We start from the raw sequence: 24,072 nt of genomic DNA, 5'->3' as shown, positions 1-24,072 counted from the left end.
TATTAAATGAAAAAAAAGACTGAATATGTGCAAGATATTTGATTTGAATCAGCTTGCCTGCTGATGCTGCCTTATCAAAACAATGTCCTTTCCTCAGCCGAATTATCAGAGTTGGCTCTCAACCAAGCTGTTCTTAAATTTGATTTCTATCTTCGTTAGAGTTATGAAGTTCCTGTTTGCTTTTGAAAATACTGCTGTAGGTTGAACCACAGATGAACTACCAGATGAACCACCCAACAGTCCAGTCTGTTATGGTTGTAAACAAGGTCTTTTAAAAATAGATTCTGGCAAAGCTGCACTTGTGCACAAATGGCACATTTAGCATTTTGTGTCTGGTCATTATTGTAGGAGCTAAATTAATTGGATCATCTGATAATTGGTCCTTTGATTGATGCAGCCAGTTATAGTTTGGAAAGACAATGAGTTGACTCATACAAAAGGCTGATATGCTCTACTGCGGGCATGAAGGCTTGCTCATGTAGACGCTAAGGCTACATACACAATAGGCTAACATACGCTTAGGCTGGATTTAGTTGACCAGTGTTTGCCCTGGACATTTCTCTTCCCTCCTCCCATTGTCCCTTGGCAGGTGTTGGTGAGGTCCTTGTGAGGACTGTGCTATGCTTGTGTGTGTGTTGGGAGGGGGGTGCAGTGGGTTGTGTGGGCTGGCACTTGACTGATGTTTCCTCCAGACTGACGGCTGTCCTGATTGCTTGTGTCACTCGGCCTCCCCAGGTCTTCCTTCAGCAGCGCCACATTGTGCAGCCCTGACTCACCCAAGCCGCAAATGAGGCTCCGAACAGTCACGCCTCACTGCCAGTCACCCCTGCTTACCCCCTCCCCCTTCCCCCCGATCCTTCCCCCAGCCAGGCCCCTCACCCGGCTCTTGGCTGGATGGAGTCAGCCCTTTTTGAGATGGGCTTGCTCGCTCTCTCACTCTCTGTTTCCTGGCCTTCATTAAGCTCAGGGCTGGGAAGGCAGGGGCCACAGGGATGGGTGGGAGTCAACGATGGTGGGCTTCGTGTGGTGACCCACCACCTGCAATACCATCAGTCTCCTCCCAACACCACCCCACCCCCCCAGCATTACTACCAGGACAAAAGAGTTTCCGTCACCAATGAACCGTAACCGTCCTGCCCCTTCGCGTGACAAGAGAGCTCCCCTCCATTCTACATCTGTGTGATAACGGGGGTTGAAAATATAGATCAGGGAGAATAATAAGCAATTAGAGTTGGGGGGGGGGTGGGAGGGTGTAATGTGTGGATCCAGGTGCCGTGGTGACCATGTTCCTTGCAGCCGAGCGTTGTCTGTCACGCAAGCCCGGCCCGCTGCGTTGTGTGGAGCCTGAGTGGTTTTGATCGCAGGGACTGATTAGGCTGTGAGCCTGAATGGGAATTAACAGGGCACTGTGCGCTGTGCTAACGCCAGGCTGGCTGGGCCCGGCCTCTGATGCCACTGTTTCCAAAGCAGTAATTAACCCCAGCAGAGGCCACGGAGGGCCAGGCTCTTTGGCAAATGCCACCGAAACCCCTCTTTCCAGTGCAGGTGCAGCGGAAAAACACTTCCCTCTTTCGTTTTCCCACTCGTCTGGTTAAATAGCATCTCACTGTAGTTGAATAGACAGAGGCTGTTGAGTACATTTTAGTTTTTTATTTGAGGTATTCAAAAGATGGAAATAAATAAACAAATGTCACATGACAGAGAAGGGTTCTTTCCGAGGTGTTTTTTAAAATTCATAAATACCATCAACCACACACTGTACACGGCATCCTTGATTTACAAAATAAGAAAAAAATACAAAAGCCAGAAGTCAGACCGAGTGACATTCAAAGAAAAGGGGGAAGTTAATAAAAATATACATGATATGCAACAGGAATGGGTTTGCAAAAATAGTCTGGCCAGTCACTAAACTGAACCAGTGTCTCTTTACATCAATTCTGCCACTAGGAACTTCTCAAGGCACTGGCAGCCCCTGAACAAACACCGGTGAAACGCATCCAGATATCACTTAACACTGTTCTAGGATCAGACAGGCCTGTGCAGTGGGTAAATCACTGATTCACCTGCTCACACCGACATGGAACTGTGTGCCAGCAAACAGTTAAATGGCAGCAGGGCACACCTACAAGGACGCAAGCAGAAGAGGAAGTATATGTGTAAAGGGGGGGACGACCCTTTTTGGGCTAAAGCTAGCTATCCCTGAGGTCAAAGGTCACACTGCTTCTTGTTGTGTTAGAAGGCCCTGTGGTGCCATGGGTAGGATGCACAACACTGGGGGTTGGGGGACGAGACAGGGGCAGGTGGTGACTGGCTCTCTCATACTACAATACAGAAACTTCTAGCACAGAAGGCTTTGTTAATTTTGTTAAAATTAAAGAAAAATAAGCACAAAATAATGTTGATAAGAAAGGAAACACTAATGGAGCCAAAGATGATTATTTACAAATCTGACTCACTTCCACCTTTTGTATCTGAGCAGGAACAATAATCGTATGTAGTAGCTCCATTGAACAGACCAAGAGGTCATTATAACCAAAGGTTGCCCTAATTACCTATTCTTCTTCATAGGAGCAGTCTGCGATTCTAATCCAATACTGAATTTGGGTAAATTCAGATAATCCCTCCTCACAGTCGCCTTGCTGTCTGTTCTATGGGTGGGCTCAAAAAATAAATAATAATAATAATAAATGTGTTTGTACAGTCTTGGCTCTGTAAATGGGAAACAAAAAAGTGGGTTGCGCCAAGCCATACACTATTCCAGCCAATCAACACGAGGCTTCAGTAGCACAGGATGGGAATTTGATTGGCTGTTGAGCCTCATTATCAACAACCTTTTGCTAGAGACTGTGCCTTTAAGGATACTATTATTGGCATGGCGACTTACATTAACTTCTGTCCACATGTGCTAAAGTGTCACTTTCAAATATTCCAGTACAGACTCTTCGCTAGAGGTTTTAAATTACATTTCTTGTAGGCAAACAAAACAGAGATTCGCAATAATTTGGGGTCTCTGAAATAGTGTGTTTAAAACCAGCATGTTCGTAATTCCTTAATAAATCCCTTTGCATAAAAATATACTTGTTCCCTTTTCAAAAAGCTTCACTCATTCATCCGTGTAGTGAAAGAAATGGGACCAACGCTTTGTAATGCTGGTGCCCTCCGCTGGTTAAAACCATACATGACTGTGAAGACCCCAAAATACACACAATGACAACAAAAACACCAGAAAACAGCTCAACAAAACCCCACAAAGACCCGCAGCCCAGTCAGGTGACACTCAGTCAGTTAAAGGTCCTTGTTGTCCATTGTCCGCTCATAGGGTCAGAGTGAAGAAAGTCTCTCACTCCTCTGGTTCTGATCTACACTTCAGTCAGACGTCATCAAATATGCGACCACGAGACAAAGACGTGGACAGATAGCGACCTCCAGTGTACCTAAGGAGAAAACATCAATACAAATCTTAGAGACCAGCCACCTTTCACTCCACACTAAGCTGAAGCTTAGTTTTTTTTAATCAAGCAATTCATTAATCAACCGACCATGTAACTAAATCAACCAATTGCTGGATCAATCATTAATCTTCTCAGTGGACAAATATGTCCTTACCTGCGGTCATCGGTCTCGACTATCTCCTCAGCATTGAAGTCTAAAGGTTCAGCATCCTGCAGGAGTTCAGTCTGGTCACTCCTGTCTCTCCTGGATGCTGGAGCAACTATAGAGGGGAGGAAGGGAGATCCACTGGTCAGAATCAACTCCTCCTCTCCTCTCCTCTACTCTACCCTCGGGGGAGTAACACGGACCGATTGACAGTCCAGTACAGTGAACCTCAGAGACACTTTGGCTGTGGTAATACTTACATGCACTGCTGTTCATAACGGACTCGTTGTTCTCCTTCAGTTCGGAATAGGAATTCCTGTTCCGGCTGGCATACTTCTCTTGTGGGTCCCTGTATCGTTCCCTAAATTCCTAGAAAAAAAAATGAATATATGTATATCAGGGAATCAGCCCTGAATCCCCTTATAGGGTGCTATAAGTTCCTTGTTTTTTCCCATGGATTTGGGGTATACTTACTCTCCTGCGGATCTCTCCATCTTCTGTTCTCTGACGCATCCTTCTCTCTGCAGACATAAGCACACAGTGCAGAGGTCACTATACATATCTAACAAGACATTGAGTAACACTGAGGTTAATAATGCTGATTTTTCCAACCAGACAGATTCCATGAATTTGGGTTACACTGTAATTGATCCCCACACAAAGAGCGCATGAAAACTGTTTAGCATAACCTTTTAAAGTTCCTCAATCAAAGCTGCTGGAATGCTCAATTTGCACTTTTCCAATTGCCTATTACCCAGTGTAAATCTCTCTGGCCAGCCTGTGTCGTGTGGGGGTGTGCGGTAGAATTTCAGATTTATTTTGTGTTTAAAACCAAGGTCCAAATCAGTCTGCATCGCCACTGAATGAGAACTGTATCGGTAAGATATCTGAGATGAGGTCACCTCTCCTGATGAGCTCCCTGCCCTCGTCCACCAGGTCCGTGGTCAAGTTGTTCTCCCCCATGAACTGCTGGAAGCCCAGCATATTCAGGCAGCGCGTCCCCAGGCTGTAGAGTGACGGAGAGACAAAAGCAAACCAAGAGGATATTGACATGACAAACCATGACAGGTGTGGGACATGTCTAATAGGGATGGTTAGAAGCAGCACAGGGATTAAGGTTCCGGTTCAGAGCATACAAGAACTGCTAGATTTAGCTCTACCCATGATTGGGTGGATTTCATTTTGTGGGTTCACATACTCGGTTGATGGTTCATACTCAACCCTGTAAGGCACTTATGAACATGGATGGGCAAGTAGAAGTAGAGAGGACTGCATTTGTGCTACTTACCTGTAGTAGGTTGCAATGCAGAGTAGCAGGATCAGCATGGGGTAGTAGATGTAGAATCCTTTAGCGATGAATGAGAGAACCTTCATGGATCCCATGATCTAACCATGACACACACACACACACACACACACACACACACACACACACACAAACAAAAGGTAAAGAATGGCACGGAAAGGGCTGTTTAGTAGTAGCAAACAGATTTCATTCCTCCGTAGTAAACAGGAGTTACCAGTTGCACAGTCAGCAACTCACTGTAGTGTAGGCGGTCTGCTCTCTCTGTTGGCCAGAGATGGCGGTGTCCATATGAATCAGTCCCAGGAAGTTCAGGCAGAGGGGCGGGGTCAGTCGGCAGAACAACCTACACACAAGGTAAACATTCATCTCCAACTGCACAGTACGCTACAGCAGAACACATAGTACAACATTGTGACACTGTTGACATACATGCCGCTAAACTGCAGGCTGTAGGCGTCCGTCTGATGGTGCGAGGCCAGGTAGTAGTAGTTGAAGACTCGGATGCGGAACACAGTTGAGTACACGCAGTAGCACAGGTAAAAAATGGTGAAGAAGCACGCCATCTGGTGGACAAGAGCAGACATTGCATCTGACGGTGACACAGCAGGAGAAACAGGGTAGGGCATTGCCGATGACTCACACACTAAAAAGACTGCTATGCTTTAACTCCCACTTGACTGCAGACTCGGTATCTTTCTCACCTCTATGTAGAAGTAGTTGTACTCCTTCTCGGCTAGCTGGATGAAGACGGCGAAGAGGGAGAGGACGGGCTGGGTGCTGAAGAAGGTGCACTCGGACCAGACCACCGCCACCGAGACCAGCATCAGGATCACGGCCAGCACCCTGTAGAACCAGTGCCGCAGCTTGCACTCCCAGTACCACTCTGTAAACATCAACCAACAACAAAACACCTATTTAGTTGTGCTTTCACCCAGACCCAAATACAGTGTATAGTTCACCAGTCTTTCCAAGGAACTAAACCATTGTCCCCAATATCGCTAGTCCTTGATCATTTTAGGTTACCCATTCCTTTTCAGGAGATCGTTACCACACAGAAGTAAAGTTAAGTAAAGGACACCATGTGCAAAATCACTTAAATGTGAAATAGGATAGACTCGAGTAGTGACTTGTGTCGCAGTACTCAATTTATCTAAACTGTTAGTTTGAATTTTATATATCTTGCACAGGGCTTTACTTCTGTTGTATACTGTATCATTTAAGGGAGTAGCAGACCAAATCTCAGATCCAGAAAGGTGAGAAAAACCTGTCACTCCGCTGACTCGCCTATACTACTCCACATAATACACAAGAATCTAACAATGATGGTACGTGATTCATTCTGCCCTGTTCACCTCCTAATATGTGACCTCTTGTTTTCAAATAAACACTGGAAACATGTCTGCTTTGTTCACAATTGGCCGGTAGTCTGAGTGGCTTTGTACACTACTGGCATGAGACAGAGAAGTACAAATTGACATGACATAAATCAGTGGTGTGTGGCATGAGTTGGGTTCAAGTTTGATGTAACCGAATATTGCTATTTTCCTGTTGTAAGTGGTTGTTTACGTAGTAGCTATTGTGTGAGCATAGAAATGCTCATATGGGGGACTGGTGGAACCAAATATTGCTGTTTTCCTGTTCTCACAGACATGAACTAAATGCTTACATCATTTTGCATCATGTGACTGCAACCCAAACCCCTGGATATGTACTCTGTCTTTGTCTGACCCATTAGCATATGAACCCCTTCTCCCCAGATAGCCTTCTACTGTTCTTCAAGTTTGCCGTGGTCATTAGATTCAATCAAGTGGATCCTGTTTTCTCTGACATAGCTGACATACTGTGCATACCTATGGTGGGAGTATAGAAGTATCTACTGATCCATCCTTGAGGCTCTGAGGAGGGGAAGCTGTGCACAAACTGATGGGCGACACTGGCCTCGTTCTTGGCCACATCCTCCAGATGGACCGCCTCCTCCAGAAGCATCTGCCACTGGACCTGGGTGCGATTGTGCCGCTGCACTGCATAGATCACCTGGTTGATGGAGAAAAAACGCCTTCATGCATCACACAGACAGAGTCCGTCGTGTTTACGACCTCAGGAGTAAAACGGCCATGCCTAATGAAATCGTGCTCCTGTTCAGAGCATAGTAGCATAATGTTGTTTACCATAACAGGTTTAGCCTTCGGTGATTCTATTAAATCTTGAGGACCATAATCGAATCCCAACCTAATGTAATTTGACAGGCCGTGTGGGTAGACAAACAAGCTGTATGAACTGGGTAAACCCCAGTGTTGCTGTACCTGTTTATGCAGCTTCACCAGGCTCCTTTTGCTGGGACACGGGTTACCATTCTCATCAAAGTCCTCATAGTCATCCATGTTCCTGCCCATCTTCTCCTGGTAGTCTGTAGGGCACTATGATAGTGGGAGATCATGAAATCACGCTACAGCCATAACAATCACTGTCATTATAAAAGCTTTAATGTTGTCATGTGTTATTGGTGGTAAAATACTTCTTCTCGATATTGACCTTACCTTTCTTAAAACCGTGTCAATGCACTTCCTAAGAGGGTGATTATACTTGATAGCCTCACTGGCATTCCGCACATCCTGGAAAACAAAAACATGATCAGCACAGTACATGTAGTCAATTTGACATTTTAGGAGCAAATTATGCAACACATCTGGCTGGTTGTCACACAGAAAATGACCCCCTAGTTATCACCATCTGACCCTTATCTATTTCCAATTATAAACAATAGTTAACCACATATCAATGTTGGGATTATGTTATGTTAATGTGAATCTGTTCTTGACCTTACTAAATCTAAAGGGGGTCATATGTGGATATAGGAGGCATTTTGTGAAATGCTGCACTCTGAGATATCTGTCACTGTCTCGCTAACCTCCATGACGTCCTCCAGATTCTCCTCTGCGTCAGCCTTCTCCGTCATCAGCTTGGAGGCCTTGAAGTATGTCTTGGCTAGCAGGTGACCGTGACAGGAGGCATTCCAATAGGAGCGTGGGATCTCCACCAAGCCATAGCCCAGCAACAGCACGAGCAGGAACAAGCCCCAGGTGTTGGCTGCTGTGATACCAATGACTCGCAGCTGAGTCCTAGACAGACAGTCACACCACACACACACAAGTGTCAATGTTGTCAATAAACAATTAAATACTGAGATTGTGTTATGGTCTGCTTGTCTGGTCAGTCATACAAAATGGTGGGGATTTTGTGAACAGCAGCGTGTGCAAACAGATAAGATATACTGCCGCCATACAGTCTATGATGTCTGATGAACAGCCGCTACAAATGACGCAGTTTGGAAGGCCACTTTTATCTAGGGTAAGAAAACTAGATAGCTGAGGGAACGTGTGTTTACTCGTGCACAAGGTCTCAACACTATGCCTCTATATGGTTTCACCTTCAGCAGAGAGCCATTCCTTGGAATACAAAATGTTTTCCAACCCGACAGGCATGCCCAGGGCGAATGAGAGGAAAGGTGAAGGGACATACTCACCATGAGAGGTGGAGTGTTGGGCTCACGGCCACATAGATCAGCAGCGAACAAAAGATGAGCAGGTATGTGCCGTAGTAGATGGCGTTCTCAATCAGAGCCGTCTTCACCTTCCCCGAGATGGAAAACCCTCCAGACCGAGCATAAGACTGCATAAACGGGATGAGCAACCTGCAAACAACAGAATGCATAGTGATTAACCATATTTTACAACCATTCTCAGAAAATCTCAGTTAAGGATTATAGTCACTTTCCTTAAGATGTATTACTCATATATATAAAAAAGAATAGAGTCTGTAATGGTTTGACATCATTATGCAGTGCGATTCTTACCATGTCAAAAACTGTGAGGTCCAGTATACTACTCGCCAGAACACAGGTAGAATTCCATCAGGTATGTAGCTCCAAGGCTTATGACAGACTTCTTTGGGGCTGCAGTGTGTGACATAAGTATGAACTTCACACAACTTAGCCTTCTTAATTTATACAAAAAGATATTCAGTATAAAATGTGTATGGCTAAGTTCATCAAACCAACAGCCTGAAACACAGTCTCACGCAACCTGGTTCAGACCAAGAAAATGGGTCATTAGCTGAATGCATGAAAGGAGGTTTAAAGAACCTTGTCGTTGGAGCAGAAGAATTGGACGACTGATTTGAGTATTCTGTAGGTGGGACTGCAGCCTTTTCCTTGTTGTTATTTATCTTGCACTGGTTATAAATACTCTGCAATCAGAAACACATTGGGAGTGTCAATCGAAGACAAAGCAGCGCGTTAGAAAAGCAAGTGTGGTAGTTAACCAACAACTTATATTGTGTGTGTTAATGTGTGGAATGTGCCAACTCACCGTACTGACATCCAGAGGCAATATAAAAACGATCAAGAAGCAAAGAAACCAGGCGAGGAGGGTGGCGAACAAAACCATCCGATGCTGCTTACGAAAGTCTCCATAGCGATGGAGAAGGAATAGTGCAAGGAAAAACACCACCACAATCTCGATTCCCAATGCCACACCACTCATTCTGTCAGATGAGCTGTGTACATGCAGTCATATCAAATCGAGTGAAGCCATCACTCCGTACACCTTATCCGAGACCTGAGAGAGAGAGAGAGAGAGAGAGAGAGAGAGAGAGAGAGAGAGAGAGAGAGACGTCAACTTTGTTCACGTGTACAACACAATGAAGTAACTATACAGGCTTAGGAAAAGTGAAAATAGCTGGCAAAAGGAAAACAGGTGTAGGTTACACTAAAAGGAAAAAAAACCTGCTCGGATAGGAGTCGACACTCAGCAGTAATATCGATTTACTTTGTGACAGTACCCAAACAAACACACTATTGCTGAATTAACTTTTTCAGGTACAACCTTAATTTCAATAAATACAACGCAGAATAAACATCTACAAATCTTTTAAAGTGTTGTTAGCTTACTGTCTACAAAGGTCCGTTGTAACGCTAGCCTTCTGAAAGCAACACATACATGTTAACATTAGCTAGCGCTAGCGCCATTATTGGAATTGAGTGAAAGATATCAAAAAGCACCTACTTTTGGTAAAATGTTCAAATAGGCAAATTAAGTCTTACAAATCTTGTCTCTGTTACATAGACCCTGGTGACAAAATCCAGACCCCATTTCTATTCCTAGATGTCATTGCGTGTCAAAAGGCAACGCAAGTGTTGCCTCTGAACCTGGGAAGTCTTACGTAATCTGAAGCTGCACGTTTCCTATTCTGGCTGTGCATTGTGGGATGTGTAGTACGTTCAACCCTGACGTAGCCATTTCGGAGATCGAGAACGAGATCTGGGGCTCTGTTCCATTTTTGGACATGTGCTTCTTGAACCTGTTTTCAAGTTAAGGGATATTAATTATACATTTCCTGAATATGCTTTTTTGGTATTTAGATGATGTTACCCCCCCCCCATCCACTTAATGTAGCCTAAGTGATACCTTTCTGGAAATTCTAACTTCTAAAGGCCAACAGTGTCCTAATGGGGAGACAAAGCACTTCCATTACATTAAACTAGGCTTGTTTTCTTTCTGGAGACCAAAATAGCCCTTCAATACGTCTTTTTGTATTTTATTCAATTCAATTTTATTTATATAGCGCCATAACAATACAATTGCCTCTAGGCGCTTTACTGCCTACAGGTAACATATTAACCGGAAGACGTTTGTTGAATATCATGTCTGCTGTAAGCCTACTTTGATGTCTGCACTTTAAATCACAGAAGCATTTCTGTGTTTGTTCTTGCTAACATAGGCTAAATGATGTTTTCCCCCCGTTTCTTTGCTTCGTCAGGTTACCTTTATTAATAATTAAACACACCTTTGGGTCACTTTTATATAGGCTACGTTGTTGTAGGTAGCCTTTCTGTATGCATTTATGTACATATCATCAATACTTGTGTACATGTGTTTATGTAGGTAGCCTATGTGTATATGGATGATTTTTCTTTACTTCTGTTTTTGTGTCACAAACCTATAAAATAGACACACACACAACATTATTTTAGTGAATTCAGGGAATTAAGAATAAAAGTATGAAAACAACACATCATTTTTTCCTTTACCTTTGTTTAATGTTTCTAAGTAGTAAGCTTAACATTAAACACTAAAAAATAATCCTAGACCTCCCTCAGACCATTTAAGTGTAACGGTGCAGTTTGTTGCGTAGGCTACATGTAGCCTATCACATGAACACTGGTTTTGACACAGCTACACTGTATTTGTTGATAATCCAGTAAGTGTGTTATTATGATGATTTTATAGTGTGCCAGTTTGATAACACGACGTCAGAGCAAAGACTTGCGCAGCCCGTGTGATCTCTGGTGCCCCCTTGATGCCAGGTTGGGAACTATGGGTTTAGGCTATAGTCAGACTCCTGTTAGGCCCTGCGATTATTTTGTTTCTAAAACCTGTTGATTTACAACATCCTAAACACCATTGTTAGCTACATTTATAAGTAAAGGCTACTCAATGGATTGTTTCATCAAAAGTTCACTGACCCAGGGTTGCTAATGCTTATAATTACAGCAAGTAGGCAAGCACACAAATGTGTTCTGTGTCATACAAGTTTATTGAGTCGTCCATAATTGTACATTCTCTCATTAGCAGTCAACCATGTCCTTTACAAATATGAACTGATGGATGGATGGTCCATTATATTGTCCAAATAATTTAAATTAAGATAAGGTATTTAAAAATCACAATTTCATTCATGTGTCAACTGGGTTTCCATCTGAAGCGTTTTTCATTCACACAACACAGATTATGGCCCCCACCCCAGATTTGATTTCCAAGGACTTTTCCAAGTCTTCGATTTGATTTATCTGGAGGTTGATTTACCGTATCACATGCACATTTCGTTTCACATGGTCTCCTTGTTTTGCTGGAGAACCTGAAGCCATCACAGATTTCACACGGTGATCCATGATCCATCACAGATTTCATACGGTGCATAATAATCCCAAACTGTCCCTCCTGAAAAGCAGTCTTCTGTTCATACATCTGTGTAGGTCCAAAAATAGGGGTCGTCAGAATTGAGTGATCCCAACAAGTTAATACATACATCCGGGTCTTCTACCAAAGAGTCTACGTTTCCCAGGAGATCCAAACTAAGGTTTTCCAGCAAGCTTAGACACAAATTCCAGTCCTCTGACAGTTCTGGACCTCCCAGGACAGTCAACCACAAGGATCCAAACATGTCCAGCGACTCTGTCCAGTCCTCAAATAACTCGTCCATGATGGATTCCAACCAGATGCACACACCTTGCACTGCTCGTTACTCATTCATTTTCAGAAAGCCTTTCGCATGGCTCATGTGAGTGGAGCAGTTACTGTCCGTTGGACAGGTGTGTCTGTAAGGACTTACAGTGGCCATCTGCTTCATCTACTGAGGTTAAACCCTTTACACAGACGTAGTGTACTGCGCAGGGACTTTGCAGAGGATTACGCAGAGGGCAGCAGTTCTCTCATCCCCCCTGAAGACAATAAATGTACCTGATCCTTACTTCAACGTGTTTTTTGCCATTAATATATATGATTGATTCAGTTTTTGAAGTACCGAACACACAGTTATCAGTATTGGAAACCATGCATATCAAACATAACGCCCTGAATGACCTTATATGTATTATGCTAAAATCACAGTAAAGTAACAATCACACCAAACTAGTGCTTTCTATTATCTAAATGAAATATTTCAAACAAGTTACCGTTATGTTCAGCACCAGAATATGATTTCTAATCTGATTTCATTTGGATAGCTGTGCAACTGAAGTATGTACTTTATTTACAAAGGAAGGCCCACACTTATGCCAGTCCTACAAGAAAACCACTGAATAATGAATAATGGTCATCAGGTATACATTAAACTATAGGAATGGGCAAGCCAGAGACATCTTAGACAAATGGCATGGACTAAAGCTCATTTACATTAGGAGCTTATCTTCATTTCCATCTGAAATAGGACAAACAGCTATTTACTAAAAGCTCAAGAAACACTCAAAGAATGCAGGATGTCCTATTAAAAGGGCCCATGAGAGTGGCCGAAAGAGAACATTCTGGACAGTTATCTCAAGAGGTCAGCATGGAAGGTCAGACTTCATAGGCACATTGGGACATTCAGAAAGAGATCATATAAACTAACATGCTATCATACAATCACGTGACTAACTATGAACAGTTGTCAAGATTTTGTCATCATTATAAAAATTAAGACAGAGGCCTAATCCTTTATCTTTTTCCTCACAATTGGCACCCTCAGGATTTTGCCACTAGGTGACAGTCAATGTAGAATGTGACTTGATACTGTCTGAGCTCTGTGTATGTGTCTAAACTACAAACACACCATAAGAACTACATTTAATTTAGTTTCTGGACATGAATAATTGGGGCTGCCAATAATCAACATATTAATAATATAACTGGATTTTACATTGTACTGGCCTGTCATGAAAATGTTGTGGCTTCATTAGCCATATACACTTAAAACCTAATTTGAAAAAACAAATCCTCAAAGAGTTTATTCAGAAGATTGGGAATGAAAAATTGTGAATTGCGAATTGTAAACGGCAAAACATTTGTGATAATTTAAATGCCAATTCCTTTGTCTGCAGCGGTTGCAGCATGCAGAATTGCTGGGGCCACTGATAAAAACACTTCTACAGTGGAGAGAGCACTCTTTCCCCTAGCCCTGAGGTCACAGACGGTGCCAAAACACCGAATGAACCCTGAGATGACATTTCCCCTCTCCTGGGATACTGAGAAACGAGAGACACTCTCTTCAAAACAACCATTGTTTGAGCTGTGATTTTTCTGTATCACTTTCAAGAGATTATTACAACATGATGGCGTCTTATGTGTAGCATGTATCAAACGGCCAGTTTAAACTAAAGTAGTGGGGATCATTCACATTTCCTCCTTTCCAAAGGAGGGTAACCTAAAACACTTGCTAACAAAGGCTGTTGTTTGGATGATGAGGCTTCCCTTGGCGCCAGTCAGGGCAATCACAGGCCCATCATTTACCTCAGAGCGGCTGTTTTTACATGAAGAGGTGAATTTTTTACATACTCAAGACAGAGTTGTCTCTAAGTCTGTTTATGCGATGTTCAAGTCTACCAATGCTTCCCTCTCCCCGAGTTAAGCATGCAGCTCTGACACACTGGGGCTCTTCTGGGGAATGGGGGCAGACTAGCCAGGAGCCCTTGAGAGGATCCAGTGGGACCCATTGAGATGTGAGAACAGGCAACTTCCCTTGTCCCCAGCATGGCCCTAAACAACAGGTACGGCAACATGGAGGGCCTTGTTTGAAGTTTGATCCATGGGAAACCCTGGGCACAATGATATGGGGGGACAATGCGGGCACAGTGCGGTCTGTCCCCAGGGTGGCATCGTTGAGCACGGATCTCATAGCCTGGCCCAAATTAGCAGTCCTACGGGAGTGGCCCCTCCCTGGACTTACCTATGTTAGTTGCCTGAGATAACCCAACAATGAGGTGTAGACTTACATCCAGAAATCGAGGGCAGGTTGTTCTGCAGTTCATGTTCATGAGAGTTTGAGAGCCTCAGCTACTGAATCTTGAAGGGTATTTTGTTGTATTGATGGGTGGTCTGTTATTATTGCAGTCAATCAGCCTTGTAATATTTGAGGCAGCCCAAGATGTTTTTTTCTACCTTATGTCTGAAGCAAGGATTTTGTTTGTTTATTTATGTTTGGTGACTGCTCTTTGTTTTTTTCGATTCTCATGACTAAATCATCCAAGGCATTTGGGGTGATGACCAAACTGCTAACCTGTTCTTTTTTCCAGGCACTCTCCCAACAAGGTTTGCCCTCTGAAGGGTGCTACAGAGACAGATGGAAAATGACATAGACAATGTGTTCAGTTTACATATGCTGAATCGTGGTTGATTCAACAGCCACTCCAAACATGGAGCTCTGTCTGTGGTTAAAATGGAGTGAATGGATGAACTGAACTGGATAATATCAAATTGAGTTCTAAGAACCGAATTTCTCCTAATGGAATGTTTGAGTGCTGTTCAATTCTTCAATTCCCATTCAAATGACTGTAAATGCTACAAAGACCACAAAATGGAAACAATCTCCAAATGTGAGTAAACGGTTTGAGACCACAGAAATGAAATTCACAGCCTTTTCCAAGGGATCAATGTAGGGTAGAAATGTGTTATTATTTATGGTTGGAAGTCTCTGCCTGGGATCTGTCACACCAAACATTTGCCAAGCCTGCAGAAACCACAACAGGGTTTATGATGTTTTCCAGCTCCACATTCCATCTATAATCTTTTTCACAGATAGTACTGTGAAGATTCACAGTAGGGAAACTTGTACAGAAGAATACGTCATGCTCGCTGGAGAACAATACTTTCAGTGAGGGCATGTACAGTGAAAAGGCAAATGAAACTGTGTCTTTGAAACCACTCTGAAGGCCACTATTAGGCCACTTTTCTCTCTCCGGAGTGACACCAGGTCCACACCTGCACAGGAATAAACATTGAAACTGTGCTGTCAAACATTTGTGGTTTCTGCAGCACTGTGTCTGCACTGAAAGAACATGAGCTGTCTGCCCCTCTCTCTTCCTTTCTTTTCCCCCTTATATATCTCTGTTCTGTCCCTTCCTCCACCTACTCCGTCCTCACTTTTGTGTTTTTATTTCCAAGGGTTGCATCACACGTTCATGATCACTCAGGGAATGGGGCCCGAGTGAAGTAGAGCATGGCCAACAGGTGCTGGTGAATAAGGCCACAAAGTCATCAGCCTCACCCTGAGAGGCTGTGCTTTCGCATAACAGTAACCCAACACAAGATCTATTCACACGTCTGCTGATAACGCTAATTCCCTTTTGTGGCCATGTCAGTACACAAAACAAAAACCCTAGAGTGGTTTCTCAACGATCTACCAACGTGCAAGACAAACGAGTGAATTCTTTATTTATCACACTTTGAAAGCACTGCTAACTTTCTAACCTATCTACTATTGTTAGTTAAGTAGGTAAACAGTAATTTTCCTGGCTCTGTCTCTCTCTTTTTTTTTTTTTTTTTTTTTTTACTTTTGTACCCGTCTGTGTGTATTCAGGGGCGTGCATGACCTTGGTAAACAGTGCAGCCTGCCTCTGGGTGCCATTTCTACACCACATAGTGTGGGCATGGCTCCCTCATTGCATTCCAGCATCCCCTCACTTGCATCTGTTTACGTGGTTCAGGGACCATTGTAATATTATGATAGCAGTGTCTTTTACATGTGCATTGGCAAACTCAAAGACACACTGTTTCGTTGTAACCTGACCTGTCCTGTCCTGTACAGTCATCAGCACAGTCACCAAATGAGTGGGACCATTTAACCTGCTGTGCCTGCATAAGCAAGGCTATTTCCATCAACTGTATTTGCATAAAAGAAGTACATTAACAGCCACCATTCTTAGCTTTGAAATATAGACAATAGCTTTGATACAGTGTGACATCAAAGTCAGCACACATGTGGTTCACACATCCCAATTATGTTTGACCAAATACTCATTCCAAGAAATAATGGTAACTTCTGGCGGTTTCACATATTACAACAAAAAACTTGTCGGTGGGCTGGACATGACATTAAGTACAACGGATGGCTTTAAAGTTGCTTAAATGTCTGACTCTTTCAGAGGATAGCTGTTTTTTCAGCGACACCAATTACTGTTGACATCATGGAACTACATTCACAGTTACATTCACTGTTGTTTTACATTTGTGATATTCTGAATGATAATGTGACACAGTACTTCATGTGTTTGACACATTTTACGTTTCAGATGCATTGCCCAGTAGTAAACTGTTCTGCATGGCATATTACTACAAACCACACCTCACAAAGTTAATGTGGGTTGATGTTTATTTTGTTATCTCAGCCTGTGAATTTAACAGGACAGAGCCTTCCACAGCTGAAAGTGGTTGAAAAACACACATCGCTGCAGGGAGTGGGTAAACATTTATTTTCAGACTGCTTGAAAACCCAGGGCATCATGATTTGTAAACACAACAACTTCTTATGGACTATATTAACCAGCAAGAACACAAAAACGAATAACTGAGGCCCATAATGACCTTTGGTAAGTGTCTTATCCAGTAATCATGTGTGCAACATGACAGGAAAAAAAAACTTATATCTTCTTGGGGCCAAATTATTCTTCTTTGATGTTTTTTTTTTAACTGGAGGGGAGACCCACAAGCAATTCTGCCTGAGAGAGAGAGAGAGAGAGAGAGAGAGAGAGAGAGAGAGACCTCTTTTCATTTTCCCCCTCCCCTTTCCAGGGTTGAGCTGGCACTCCCATGCACCGCCTTCTCCTTCCCTCACTCCCCTCTATTATTGGCTCTTTCATTCTCCACTCGCCTCCGTCCCTCCTCTCCTCTGGATTTGGCGCTTCACTCACACACATAGCTGCGCTGGGCTGATATTGCTGAAGATATTCTGTTTCATTCTTCCACCAAGACCGAGAAACGTCTCCTGAGGTAAATGCATTCTTTCATTCTTAAAACTCCCCCTGTTCTTGAAAAAAAAAGAAATGATCACTACCAAGATAGTTTTACTATTCTGATTTCAGTTCTTAAGAAGAGAACAATGTGGTTATCATTGACACCATGTGAAGCTGTTTTCCTTCTGTGGCTTGGTAGAAGAGCTTGGCTCTCCTCCTTAGCTGAGCTCACACAAACTTTGTGTTTACGTCGAAAGAAGCAGAGCACGTGTCCAGTAGTTGCATAACTACACTAATTTACATTTGACATCCACTGTGTGTAAAGTGTGATCTTTTACCATGCGGTCAGTGTGACCAAGATATCATTTGGGGAAGTCAACTGGAGGGAATCTAACTAACTGCTGTTTGTACGGGGGGGGGGGGGGGGGGGGGGGGCGCAGTTTCAACTTCCTAATGTGCCTGTCTGTGAAACTTAATTTCATGAATGAGTTCTTTTGATGCATGGCTGATGGCTCTTGGAATGCACCCCCCTCTGAGATGTGGTGCAGAGTCCTGGCCAGCTGATAGCTGAAGGGATACATTTAAAGATGTTTTGTGACATGGGCTCTCCGGGACATCACCACAAGAAAAGGAAGTGTCTTTAAAGCCCCATTTTGTGTTAAGTGGTTATTAAGGTCCACCCAACCAGCTCATTATTCTGAAAGATGAGCTCACTTCTTGAAATGTTCCTCCTACAGACGGAAGAGGAGCACCTCTAGGATTCCAGAAGGAAAAAACATAACAGCCACAGGTCTTTGACTTCTGCAGTCATGACTCAGAGCAACGGGGAGACCCCTCTTCCGAGGAACCGAGTGCAGCAGATCAGGCATGGCATACAGAGCCGTTCCATGATGGCCAGGAAGAAAGTGCAAAATATCTCCAAGGAGGACATGAAGGGCTTTTTTTTCAAAAATGCCTTTGTCATTCTCACCATCACTGCAGTCATTATTGGTAAGAACCAAAGTGGAGACCTTCTCCAACTCACTTCCTTTTTTGCAAATGCCAAAACTTAATACAAAATAAGAATATTGTTATCAGTAGAATGCCATGAAGGTACTTTTAACTCAAGATGTCTCAGTCTGCAGTTTACCCTCCTAGAAAAAAATGCCTAATTTCTTGATGGACTAATTATTTGAGCTCCTTATAATTTGTACATTGATATGCACTGTTGTACAGGGATCATATTGGGATTTGGTCTGCGGCCTTATAAGATGTCGTACCGGGAGGTGAAATATTTCTCTTTTCCTGGCGAGCTGCTGATGCGTATGCTGCAGATGCTGGTGCTTCCCCTCCTTGTTTCCAGTTTAATTACAGGTATGTGAAGCCAAGGCCTACACATCAGCCACATCTCATTTAAATGATGATAAAACAACTCCCAGCAACATATGTCTTCACTTCAAAGCCATTGCATATCTAGGATTAGCCAGGCACAAACTATTTTAACAAAAATCATAAATAAAACACTATAATAATATTCCAATTATTCATTTTCATCAGGTTTGAAGAGAAATTTGACTTTTACATCTGAATGAGAAAGTGAACCCATTTCCCCCCCAGATGTTTATTCACTGTTTTGGGATTGTGCCACCAAACACATTTGAGGAAGAGATAACCTTGTGTTTATCCAGCAGCCATTATATTGTTTAAATATTATACTGGAGGGTGTATTTTGAATTTTTTTGAATATTAGTTCCTGGTACTGAACAAATTTGATATGCATTAACTCTAACAAGAAACATAAATATTCAACAACAAACAGTGATATTTTGGGTTCTTTACATATCTCAATTTCTTGTATGTGTGAGGTTACTTTGTCCATCTAACTTAACACGTACGGCACACCATTTTTTTTCACAAGGTCAGCATGAAAGTGAAAGCCATACTATTATCAGCAGCACTTGAGAAGCACAGTCCAGAAACACTACACCTTATTTAGATAACGCACAGATGTCTCTTTGATATCACTTGGCCTGAGAGTGGAGAGACAGACAGAGAGAGAGAGAGAGAGAGGGAAGACTCTGCACAGGAAACCTGAGTCTTGGGTCCAGATGCAAGGAGGACAGATGGACAGAGCAGCAGGTGATGTAGAGGGGAGGATATGTGTGTGGTCAGTGTCCAGTAAGCTTCTCTTCAAACCACGAGAGGGTTCGGGGGTGGGGCACGAGGGTCTGAAGGGGGTCAGAGGGCACCACGGCATTGGAGAGGTATGGCCGGAGGACACAAAAGCCTCATTCACTGGCCTCTGAAAGCAGCCATCTCTATTGTAGATCCCCTGAAGCTCTCTCTCTTGCTCTGCAATAGCATTTCACAGTTATTAAGCTTGTCCTGGCGCCCGGGAAGGAGTAGGTAAATGAAAAGCAGAGCCAGTTAATGCAATTAAGAGGAATGCCGCTCAAAGCAGACCCCAAGCCCACAGGGGTGGGATAACAACTGTTTTCTTTCAGCAGCAGAACCTTTACTTTGGATGGCTTTTCCACGTCTGATGTCCGGTTTTATTTAGTTTGTTGTGGTTAGTTTACTAAAGCTTTGTGCATTTGTAGTACACCATGTTTAATTGTTCCTTTGAGTACAACCACAATGGCAAATGCAAATGTTATTAGCTCTGTCCCAGAGGTTAAGAGCAACTTTTAAGTGACACAGACTTGCATGTGGGCAGCTGCAGCATTTTGACTTTTGTGTGACATTATGTTCCCCTGAACAGCTCTTTGAATCAGAAAGTCATTTGTCCGAAAGGATAAGCTTTTGCTGCAGTCTTCCTTGTTTCCAGGGCGATGGGTGTAATTATTGTGTCGGGGGGTGAACATGACTAGTGGACAAGTTTCCCAGGCCTGACAGAAAGGAACAGGAAGGAGAGCAAAGAAAGAAGAAGGCCAGGGGCCATGAGATCAGTGTGCTAGGGGGTAAAAGAGGAGGAGGCCCAAGGCCACGATGGGGGCACGTAGTTCACTATCAAAAGAACACATACATCTCACCGAGCACAAAGGAGCTTTTGCTTGGACAGCGGCTGAAAAGCAATAATAATGTGGAATGGCGGCTGACCGTTTAAAAAAACAGACGTTTCGTTTTACTGCCCCATGGATCCATTGTTGTTTCAGGGCTTCTGTTCCTTTTCTCTGAGGTATTTCTTTCTTTTGCTTCTTTCGTTCAGTGTCTCTTCTTTATTGCCATACCATATTCTTTGTTTCCTCAGATAATGCTGATGGGTGAGAGCTTATGACGTTTTGTAAAAAAATAATTCTGTGCAGAGTGTATTTATGTATTCAATTCAACCCACAAATAGGCAGAAGGTCAGGCCCTTATATAGTGTAGTCTTCTGTTTGATCGGCTCATGCAGGAGTCTCAGACAAGTCCTTTCAGTGCCTCTGCCTTGAGGGCACACAATTTAATTTTGCCAGAGCTCCAGTGTGTAGAATGACTGCTTCAAGGCGCAAAATTACAGCCACATGTCACTGACTGTGTGTTTTTTTCTGTTCAATTCCAGGGATGGCTGCCCTAGACGGCCGAGCGTCTGGTAGGATGGGCCTTCGTGCAGTGGTATACTACACGACCACCACCGTCATTGCCGTTTTCATTGGCATCGTCATGGTCCTCATTATCCAACCGGGCAAAGGTGGCAAGGACGAGTACGTCAAGACTGAAAAGATCGAGCAAGTCAAGGCGGCCGACGCCTTTCTGGACCTTATCAGGTACGCTGGCAGGAGGGGGAGGGAGTGGTGAGGTTGGTTGCACTAGCGGGGCTATGAGAAAATACGGACTGTGTGTCTCTCTGGTTCTTCCACAGCACTGCTATGTTACTCTGTCCAAACTAGATTTGGCCCAGAGCTCTGATCTGGGACTGCAACAGCACCCTAGAACAGTCCATGAGCCAGAGGGTAACATTCATTACCAGTTTACTGACAAACAAAGAAAAGCTGTTTGTTGCAGTGTTATTGGTTTGGGTTGGTTTATCGCTAGTCTAATTTTTCTTTTCTGTTTATTCTTTTACAGAAACATGTTCCCTCCGAATATTGTGCAAGCTGCCACACAACAGGTAATACTGAGGCTTATCCTTTCCAAAGATTGTCCGGGCCTCTCTTTACAAACACACCATTTTGAAAATACTGAGGCCAATAAAAGACTGCGGCTGTTTGTTTAAAACATTTGTTTCCATTGATTCTTGCTTATCTTGCGTACATTGTTGTACGAAAGTACAATCCTCTCTCATTCTCACTGCCTTTTCCTCACCCACAGTTCAAGACCACGTATGAGAAGAGAGTGGTGCATATCAAGGTCACGGTGAATGACTCCATTTTCAACCTGACCAACGGCTCTCATGAGATCACCAAGGAGGAGTTGATCCCTGTCCTGGGGACGGTGAACGGGATCAACGCCCTGGGCCTGGTGATGTTCTCCATGTGTTTCGGCCTCATCATTGGGAGCATGAAGGAGCAGGGACAGCCTCTCAAAGACTTCTTTGACTGCCTCAACGAGGCCATCATGAGGCTGGTTGCCATCATCATGTGGTAAGTGCTTGGCGTCGGCTTCAGAGCACGGTGGTGGTGTCCCACTCTATTAAACTGAAGCGTTTTCATATTTAGGTTTGTATGTAACTGCTCCAGACAGACCACGTAAGACACACCACATGACAAAAACAAAACTCTTCCCACATGGGAGGCATAATCCTATAGGTCACAATTAGAGTATCGTATAATTACATGTACTGAGGCACATATTTTTGTTTACTGTTATTTTGTCCGTCCTTAATTCTTTTTACAGTAGTGAGTGAACTTTCTACAGCTGTCTACTAAGTTACTAGAAAAAGTGAAACAGTAGTAGAGTGGTTTCAATGAGTGTGTCTTTCTTGACAGGTATGCTCCAGTGGGTATCATGTTCCTGATTGCTGGGAAGATTGTGGAGATGGATGACATCACACAGATGGGCAGTCAGCTGGCCATGTACACGGTGACGGTCATGATTGGCCTTGCCATCCACGCCATTGTCGTGCTGCCCACGCTCTACTTCCTCGTCACACGCAAAAACCCCTTTGTGTTCATCGGCGGTCTGCTGCAGGCCCTGATCACAGCCCTCGGCACGTCATCCAGGTGAGATACTGTCTCCCGAAGTGTTTTGTTTCAGTGGTGTGTTTGTGCAGCGAGGTCTCTGCCTCACAGTGTTTCTCACGCCTCTTAACTCAACAGTTCTGCCACACTGCCCATCACCTTCAAATGTCTGGAGGAGAACAACAACGTCGACAAGCGGGTGACGCGCTTCGTGCTGCCCGTGGGGGCAACCATCAACATGGACGGCACAGCCTTATACGAGGCTCTGGCTGCTCTCTTCATTGCCCAGGTCAACAATATGGATATGGACTTTGGCCAGATTCTCACCATCAGGTACAGTGCTTGTTGATTACAGAAACAAATCAAGGTTCAGATAGTATATAATTCTACACACGAGAACGGAAATACTTTTACATTTACATAGTTATAGTACATAGTCATATACACGTAATAACAGAAGACCACAGCAGATTAGTGATAAAACTTAATTTTCTTTCCCCCTGCAACAGCATCACAGCTACGGCCGCCAGTATTGGTGCAGCTGGAATCCCCCAGGCTGGTCTGGTCACCATGGTGATTGTGCTGACTTCTGTAGGACTGCCTACTGATGACATCAGCCTGATCATTGCTGTGGACTGGTTTCTGTGAGTTCAATTAACTGTGTGCATTGCTTTCTATTTCTTAAAAGACATGTGTTCTAGAACAAGCATACAACTGATTACACTCTAGTGTCTAGGGTTCTTGCATTTGGTTAGCAACACTCATCCAACTTCCTTGGTTTTATAAATAATTAATTTGAGACAGACACTAGAAATCTAGATTTCAGATTTCTGAAAAAGCAGGACTCTAAACTATTTCAACTACTTCATTAGTTGTTAACAATGAATAAAGTGATTAGTTAAGGGATCTGTTTCCATTTGGTCTCATTCACCTCTTACTTTGCCAAACAGTGACCGACTGCGCACTACCACCAATGTGCTGGGAGATTCCATTGGGGCGGGGATTGTGGAGCACCTATCCCGACACGAGCTGCAAATTAAGGATGCAGAGATGGGCAACTCGGTAGTGGAGGAGAAAGAGACCAACAAGTCCTACCAGCTTATCCCTCAAGAGACTGGCTGTGACAAAGAGAAGATACCAGATAGTGAAACTAACATGTAGGAGAGATTCATACAGTTTTTGACACTGGTGTCATTGTTTTTGTACAGAAAAAGAGAGTTACTGTACAGATCTGGGATGTTTCCCAAATTGTCAGAATAATAATAAACTCTGACCTTTCAAAGGTCAGGGTAAAGACAAAGCTGTTTTATGAATAGGTTTAAGCTAGTGGCAAAACAAGACACCAGCCTGTGTACAGTTTTTTTTTTTAAATCATTCAATCATGGATCAATTTTGTATTTTTTGTTGAATGTTAAATTGGATATTTTTTTCCAGAATTACGAGCAGAAATGCTGTTATGGAAGCTTTATATTCTGTGTGTCTGTTTTACATTTTTTCAATTGTCAACTGGAAACATTGCTGAATTACTTTTGTGAGTAGGAGTAAGTTTTGTCAGTTGCGATCAGTGTCAGTTATGAAAGCTGGGCAGCCCTATTAGAGTGCTGCAACCA

General features: G+C 43.3%; 2 protein-coding genes across 4 annotated transcripts; one reads left to right on the top strand and one right to left on the bottom strand.

Annotated features, from left to right (window-relative positions):
- Window positions 1-1,652: 1,652 nt before the first annotated feature.
- lmbrd2a (LMBR1 domain containing 2a) lies at window positions 1,653-10,078 on the bottom strand. Of its 3 annotated transcripts, XM_080852481.1 has the most exons (19): window positions 9,967-10,078; window positions 9,852-9,883; window positions 9,271-9,519; window positions 9,045-9,148; window positions 8,757-8,855; window positions 8,427-8,594; window positions 7,812-8,022; window positions 7,441-7,515; window positions 7,207-7,320; window positions 6,754-6,937; window positions 5,605-5,786; window positions 5,333-5,466; window positions 5,141-5,246; window positions 4,886-4,983; window positions 4,500-4,603; window positions 4,072-4,118; window positions 3,858-3,966; window positions 3,607-3,712; window positions 1,653-3,434 (listed from the first exon to the last, which is right to left on the bottom strand). In XM_080852481.1, exons 3-19 carry the CDS (start codon window positions 9,442-9,444, stop codon window positions 3,371-3,373), a joined length of 2,079 nt encoding a protein of 692 aa, XP_080708607.1. In that variant the 5' UTR covers window positions 9,445-9,519; window positions 9,852-9,883; window positions 9,967-10,078; the 3' UTR covers window positions 1,653-3,370. The 3 variants fall into 3 exon arrangements, with proteins under 3 accessions (XP_080708607.1, XP_080708606.1, XP_080708608.1); XM_080852480.1 differs by lacking the exon at window positions 9,852-9,883 and having other exon boundaries at window positions 9,967-10,076; XM_080852482.1 differs by lacking the exon at window positions 9,852-9,883 and having other exon boundaries at window positions 10,005-10,034.
- Window positions 10,079-17,339: 7,261 nt separating this feature from the next.
- slc1a3a (solute carrier family 1 member 3a) lies at window positions 17,340-23,739 on the top strand. The gene is made up of 10 exons (XM_080852022.1): window positions 17,340-17,421; window positions 18,122-18,374; window positions 18,600-18,737; window positions 20,905-21,109; window positions 21,411-21,453; window positions 21,654-21,925; window positions 22,271-22,504; window positions 22,601-22,795; window positions 22,972-23,106; window positions 23,413-23,739. The coding sequence occupies exons 2-10, from the start codon at window positions 18,194-18,196 to the stop codon at window positions 23,621-23,623; spliced, it is 1,614 nt and encodes a 537-aa protein (XP_080708148.1). The 5' UTR covers window positions 17,340-17,421; window positions 18,122-18,193; the 3' UTR covers window positions 23,624-23,739.
- Window positions 23,740-24,072: the final 333 nt, after the last annotated feature.

This window comes from Sprattus sprattus (assembly GCF_963457725.1).
Source record: "Sprattus sprattus genome assembly, chromosome: 15".
Taxonomy (NCBI): Eukaryota; Metazoa; Chordata; class Actinopteri; order Clupeiformes; family Clupeidae; genus Sprattus; species Sprattus sprattus.
The sequence above is the reverse complement of the archived record's forward strand: the minus strand, read 5'-3'. Positions and strand labels throughout refer to the sequence as shown.